The sequence below is a fragment of the Haliotis rufescens genome, unplaced genomic scaffold (assembly GCF_023055435.1).
Source record: "Haliotis rufescens isolate VD_foot unplaced genomic scaffold, xgHalRufe1.0.p SCAF_3, whole genome shotgun sequence".
Classification (NCBI taxonomy): Eukaryota; Metazoa; Mollusca; class Gastropoda; order Lepetellida; family Haliotidae; genus Haliotis; species Haliotis rufescens.
This window is the reverse complement of record NW_025964001.1, coordinates 36,856,093-36,863,642: the sequence shown is the minus strand read 5'-3', so window position 1 is coordinate 36,863,642 and position 7,550 is coordinate 36,856,093. Positions and strand designations below refer to the sequence as shown.

Genomic DNA, 7,550 nt, shown 5'->3' with positions numbered 1-7,550 from the left:
TATCAATCCCAATTACGTGGATCGATGCTCATGATATTAATCACTGGATTGTCTGGTCCAGACTCGATTATTTACAGATCGCCATCATATAGCTGTAATATTGCTGAGTGCGGCGTTAAACAACAAACCAATCAACCAAATCATATGAAGTTGAATGATTTGTGTTCAATACAAGACCAAGTGATGTCTTCCATTCAAAGCCGATTGGTTTCAGTTCAATGCAAGGTCGAATGGTTATTGTTCTCATATGAAGCTGAATGATTTGTGTTCAATACAAGACCAAGTGATGTCTCTCTATACAAGGCCGAGTGGTTTCTGTTCAATGCAAGGCCGAATGGTTTCTGTTCTCATGTGAAGCTGAATGATTTGTGTTCAATACAAGACCAAGTGATGTCTCTTCCATACAAGGCCGAATGGTTTCTGTTCCATACCACAGATTTGTTCCATCTGTCCAAGCATGAAACGTTTCCTTTCTTTGTTCACTGCTTTCACAAAATACATGACATAATAAGACATATATTGTAAGATATTTCAATGTTTATTTACATTCCAGAGGCATTCATTAAAACTCAATTAAGCATTTTTTTTAATCAAGCAAATAAATTTGTTCCATATAGCAAACAAAAGTACAAACACATGATATAACACATAGGGTTTACATAATACTTTGTACAAAGCTCTTTTCCACATAGCAACAACAATATTTACATAAACTTAACATTAAAAGCACATACAAACTTTAAGAAAGCACTCAGTCATGAATCACAGATGAAAGTTCTGGGCCCTAAAAGTGATTACAGATTTGATAAATGACATGAAATTGTGACCACACCCTTTTAATTTGTTGAAAATAGATGACTTTTTGTTATTACAATTTCAATGAAATTCAATATAAGTTGAAATATCTCGGATAGTATCCATCACATTTATGCCTAGGTCAATTTTTCTGCATTTCTCCAATGTCTAAAATTAAGGGCCAACAAATATTTTTGGTGTTCACCCTACTCAGATATATAACTGGAATGTACCATAAAATCATAACATTTAATATAAACCCATACTGTGTTATATTATTATCTGACCTGTTCTAGAAAAACGAGTAAAACTGTTTTAAGCTGCTGTTCTGTCACATATACATATCCACAATAAATCTTACTGATGTTTTAGCACTAGTCTTATTTTATTGTGACGAAAAACATTGAAAATAAACATCTTTGTATAACTGCACAGAATTTACAAAGATATGAATATACATAAGAAAAAACAATAAACTATAAAAAATTAACTCACATTAATAAATAGCACAAACTCTGAATTGCCTCCAGTATAAATATTAACACTAGCGCTGACCCACAGTGGGGAAGGAGAAACTGCAAGTGCCATTATGTCCTAGTGCAATAGTTAAACAGACATCTTTTCCCAATCAATCGTTGTAGGATCTTTCCATGAATAAAAAACAGCTGCATTTACCAGACATTAAATGGGATGCACTGTTTTTGTTCATCATCCCTACTTATCAGTGTTAAACTTGAACTAATCCTTTCACTTAAAGCTGGCTATTAAACAATCACCAGTACTAGCATAGCTTCCAATCCTATCTAGTAGGACAATGTTACGAACATTGCAAGAGTGTCTTTAGTCACGTTATGATCTGGTAACATTAAGATCATCGTAAAAAATATTGCTCCTTCTATAAGCAAAGAGTTTAACATGAAAGATGGTGGATACCATTTAATAAAACTACAAATCGATAGAGGTTAAAATATACTTCACCAAATTGTAGGATATCATTATATGGATCTGCATGTCTGCCGAGAAATACGTGTGTGAAATCTTGCAGTAGTTTGGACGACATATCATCTCATACTTTTCATTCATTACCCAGTCCCAGGCTTTTATTGTGTGCTCTTGCGTAGAGTTTTAACAGTGTAATCTAAACCATTGCATACATTCATGAGATATGCATTCCTTGACCCTGACTTAAACTGCCACTCCATCACTGCGTAGACTTATTCAGTTTAAACACTGATGTCATGATCCCTTGTTACAACCATGTGGCACTCTCATTCATCGGATACGAACACAAATCACGTCTTCTGAAATCATCTGGAACTAATTCCCCATCAGAAATGATACCAGCTCCAACACATGTCCCCGTATAATATCAAAATAGGTTTTATATATAAAGTTACTTTCCCCATAATCAGTCAACTTTCTCTTTCACAACTATTTACAAATATACAAACTGCTAAAATCCACTTCCATAATTTCGTAGCTTACCAATGGCAGATGTAATGTCTCTTTCAAATCATATCAATGAGAAATATTTCATTTACATCATTTTATATAAACTCAACAATTAACATATACAGACTTAATTTCACAGGTAAATGGAGGTGCCATTTTTAATATTTTCAGTTTGCAAATTTCTTCTCCCTGAGAACCAAAGTTCAACATCAATAACGAGTAACAACTCTCTGACTTCCGGCATAATCCTTAAAAGGGACTATTTTGCTATAAATATAATCCAAATTTATTTAATAAAGAAACCAGTTTAGTAATTGGTGTGCCTTGCTTTGAAGTCAAACATGACATGGTAAGACAATGATATTTCTATCTATTCTAAAATAATAAGATTTTAAATAATGTGACACCTAGAAGTTTTAAAAGGACAGGTGCACAAAATATCCTTCAGAGAATTATGATACATGATAATGGTTATAGAAATAACTGATGGAATCTATTAATGTTGTAACAGACATGACACATTAACATTTGCTGAAACAATCTACTATCTAAAACCTACAAGCACAATGGTCTCTCTGTGCCAAATTTCACATCCAAAAGCATATGACTGTACACAACCATTGGTAATATATCATGGATTTGATCATTTAAAAAGTGACTAAAAAGTGATTGGTTTCTTCAGGTTTTGATTTCAATGAAGTTCAATCAACAGAAACGTCCTTGCCATATGTTCACACAGTGTATGCATTCGAATGAATTAACATGGTCCATGATGCTAACCATTTCGCGCTATAATATTGTCAAGCTCTAGTGTTGGCAGTGGAATATCAACAATTAATTAACAAGTTTGGATACTCGAACCGTGATGTTTGAAACTTGCTGACTAGACATTGCGTAGGTGTGCAAGTTCAGAGGGAAATGTACAATAATATACATAGCCTCTTTGCTACTGATGTCGAAAACCACAAATTTGACGTGGCAAGGGAATATCATACACATATAAATATCCTGTCTGTACACAACTCTGTTCACATATCACGAAAACCCAAGATTTTCTTCAAATATATACATAATTTGAAGTATATCTGATGTGAACCTCCGACAGATCCATAGCATGAAGTCCACATCTCTTCCAATCGGAGTTCTATCCAGTGAAATTACTAAAATCTGTCTTTAGGGTAATAGTCGGTTTAACTGGTTCTGATATAACCTTGGTTGTCGGTTGTGACTTTGCTCTTGTTATCGCGGCTTGGTTAATCTTCACAGCAGCTTCTAACCGAGGTTTGAGGTCAGCAGACATACTCATGACAGTTCTGAATTGTTCTTGGTACAAAGGCCCGATCTTCATGATCTTCTGTAGTGCTTCACCGTGAAGGCTTCTTGACGGCTGGCCCGCTGTGGTCAGGGATTTCTCCTCGAGGAGATATGAGATGAGTATGGGAACCAGGAGGGCTAGCAGAGTCACACCTGGAACAAGACAAGGTTGGAATATTATGTAAATTGTATCTTAACGACATGTTTTAATATGACACTGTAAAAGAATACAAACAAATTCAAAATTGATACAAAACGGCTGTTCGATTGATCTGAGGTTAGCTTGCCCTATGTCACAAGACTTCCACTGACTCGGAAAAAGCGTGCAGCTTTTTGCTTGGAAGCAGGTTATAAGGGATTTTTCCTCCCAAAAATCCAAGTGCAGCCTGACTTGCTAGATTTCTCCCCTTGCTGAGAAATTTATTTCCCTCCAAGTATTTTATGAAGTTCACATAGACCAATCAGATCTAATCATTCTGACATGGAGGGATGAAGAAGACATTTAGCACAGAATAGGCAGATAAAGTGTGAGTGACTTAGGAAATAAAACTATCTGTTTAAAATTCCATTAGATACTTCTTATATTAATTTCAAGTTGAGCCCGTTAGCTTGATGTATACTACTCAACAAAAGTTAAGGATCACCTGATTCTTTCATATTACAGTAGTTGATCAGTCATGGCACAATTATAGTAACATGACAGAATAACTATAATAAGAAGAAATACAGGATTTATGGCAGAGATGCAATAGAGGTAGAGACTTCGTAAGAATTATATGAATCGGGTGGTCCCTGACTTTGTTTCGAGAGAATATATATAAGCGCTTTCTAATTAACATATGGCTACTCCAAATTTAAAAACAGGTTTATCTCCATTCTACCAACTGACAACTGCTGTCTTCGAAAGCGTACTTACACATGGGCAAATATGCCAGCTATCTAGGGACATCTTGGACATATATACAGGTGGCCATCTCGGACGTAAAACACAAACAAAATACTATCTTGAATGGCTTGAGTGCCCGAGAATCAACCTCCCCGTTCATAATGTTCTGTACTTACGTTTGCTGTCTTCGGCAAGGTTCACCAGCGTCTCTACAACTCTCAAAGACTCCAACACTAAGGTTAGCTCCAAGTCCGACGTTGGCCGCGATGTCGAAATCGAGTACAAGAACTCAATCACTTTTGGTGCCAGGGCATGAATATAGGGTGTGGCAATCTGACTGTCCGAGTGTTGAAGAATCGAGACAATGGCTTGAACACATTTGACCTTCAGCTGCAAGGAGACATTCATGTTTAAACATTCACCAAAAGGCTCATTCTATTCGTATCAGAAATAATGTACCGATAATATTCAGTGCCCTGCTCCACTAAACACCCCCATGCAATGAATGATTTTGAAAGCATGAAAACAAGTTTTCAGGTGTCCTTCACACATTTAAGATTATTTCACTTATATAGTGATGCGGATGCATTAATCCGGACCCATGCCAGTTTTACTGCTAGGCCACTGAGATATCATACTACTGACTCTGAGTTGACCAGTCATCCCGAGCAAGAGAGTTAACTGACTATAAAAGTCCAGTTTCCACCCTTGCCAAACTGGGATGGAATGATGGAGTCATATTTTGGCTGGACTAACGAGTCTATGCATTGTCCAATCAAAATCCTGTAACAAAATCAACATCCGGTTCACAAACTGCTGTCCAGTTAAATGCTACAATACTTAAGAAACAAAACTTTGGTTACATACTAGCTTGATCACCCCCCCCCCCCCCTCAAAAAAAGAAAAGAAAAAGCCTGCCCGTGCAATAATTTCAAAAGCCATTGCTTGAGAACTGATTCTATTATTTTTCTAAGTTTTATCTGAAGCAAATGCAAGTCATGTGGGGGTGGAATCTGATTGGTCAATAGGAGGGACATAGAAGGGACTGGTGGTGCTAGAATCGAGTCCAGAGATCCAGCCTAGTTTGGCAAGGGTGGAATCTGGACTTTAAAAGTCAGTTAACTCCCTTGCCATGGGAAGACTGAGCTGACCAGTCCTTGTTCTATCCCTTTAGTTGACTGTATTTTTCAAGGTCACTACTTTCATATTCTAGGAAGTTCCATGTTGTTGAGGTGCTCAAGAAAACATCTCTCTATCCATCCACCTCCATGTTTACCTCAATGTTGTCTGACTGCAAGGCTTCCTTGTATATCTCGAGAGTTGGCTCCAGGAGAGCTGGGACCGAGGTTATCTCCCTTGGACAAGACATTGTGAAGACTGCTAAGGCCAGGATGAGAGTGCTCTCGTCAAGACCTGCTGAATCTTCACCTGTAAACATAATAACATGAAATTTGTATCACACATATATGACATATTGGTACAAGAATACATGACACACTTTCTGATACAAGGAAGTGATCAGATATACATTATGATACACAAAAATTTCATATATGACATTTACATCTTTTGATTATAAGCACACAAAAAGTTTTCAAATGTCACTATTAAAATTCAATGCACACTATCAGACAGAGCCTCAATCCACAACCTGATTTTAGTGTTTCAACTATCATAAGACTATAATAGAATATTATAGTAGTCATAGTTCTGAGTTGCAGGTCGCAGACATTTACCACTCTGGTGAAACCCACGAGCAGGGGCATGGTGCTGACAGACCTATAAATATCATCAGGGCGAACTGGGCTTCGAACCCACTATCATGAGTTACTGGTGTGGCCAAGGGATGCAACTCTGCACAGAGAATTTCAGCAGATAAGATGTCTGGGCCCGCACCCCTTGTTCTATTTTGATAAATAATCAGGACCCAGCTTTATCATGCAAGTGACCTCAACACCTCCATTGTTCCTGTCTCTAACTTTGCACAGAACCCCTCTTGATCAGGACAGTAATTTGATTGGACTGCTTTTTTTAGCATCATACTATTCCATTCGGGGTCAAAACAAAGCTATATTAGCAAATGGGTCATGGGTATGTATCATGATGATACACTGTATAATCGAGTGTGGTATCTCCCAGTTACACACCTGGTCTTGCGTAGTGTATGATGGTTGCGAGGGAACTCTGCAGTATGAGGAGCCAGTCCTGCCCCACCAGCTCATCCTCCAGGTAGACCGATGTGCACAGGGACTTGAGGGCCTGCAGACACGCACCAATCACAGCCGGAACCTTTTTCTCAGCTGACCTTGCTGCGACCTCTCGCATCACCCTGGTAACTAGGTGGAGGATTGTGGGTAGAACTGATACAGCACCTGGAATGGGACAGATCAAGGTGAAATAGCAAATGACGAATGTACTTTCATATTCACTTTAACAAGATGTCAACACAAGTCAACCAAGAGATACTTGGTAAATCCATGTAAATTTTCCATCATTTCAAAACACTGATGAGGAAAAAAGTAACACATAGAAAGATTTACTGGTGTGTTCACTAAACATGTCGCATGTGGGATGTAATTACTATTTAATTTTTCCATCAATTTTACAGTTTACCTTTATCTTCTGTCAAAAGAACTCCAATAAATGTTTTCTTTGTTATATTATATTGTATGCTAGACTTCATTATATCCAGGGTTGACGAGAAACTTCACAATCCAAGGGGGATAACTCTAATCCCACAAAGCACATGGCACAATGATGTGTGTTCTCACCTGTGGGAGAGCAGAGGCTGGGGAGGTCAGCCATTACTTGGATGACCAAGGAAATGAGAGTCCCCGCCTCCTCCGACAGCTTCATCAGGTGGGTGGGGATCTGGAAGCCTGTAGTGGGAGCTGAGGGGTTCATTGCCGGGATCTGTCTCACCAGGACACACAGACAGACTTCCAGGGAGGCAAACACCACGGACTTCCCTGGCTCGATGTCCCCGGTCTCACCACCTTCTCCTGCCACCTGGGTGCTGTCTGTTGTGTCCATGGAGTCCGTACTGCTCTCGGTTGTACTTGGCGTGCTCAGTTCCTTCTCTGCAGATGACAATACATGACAC

General features: G+C 38.4%; 1 protein-coding gene across 6 annotated transcripts in view; it reads right to left on the bottom strand.

The window, feature by feature from the left end:
* Positions 1–517: 517 nt before the first annotated feature.
* Positions 518–7,550, bottom strand: part of LOC124118948 (HEAT repeat-containing protein 5B-like) — a 126,419-nt gene continuing 119,386 nt past the window's right edge. For all 6 annotated transcript variants that reach the window (XM_046481289.2, XM_046481295.2, XM_046481280.2 and 3 more), the window contains 5 exons: positions 7,219–7,527; positions 6,595–6,819; positions 5,724–5,875; positions 4,624–4,837; positions 518–3,714 (listed from right to left, as the gene is read on the bottom strand). In XM_046481289.2, the coding sequence (XP_046337245.2) occupies positions 3,392–3,714; positions 4,624–4,837; positions 5,724–5,875; positions 6,595–6,819; positions 7,219–7,527 (1,223 nt within the window). In that variant the 3' untranslated portion in view covers positions 518–3,391. The remainder of the gene's footprint in view (positions 3,715–4,623; positions 4,838–5,723; positions 5,876–6,594; positions 6,820–7,218; positions 7,528–7,550) is intronic.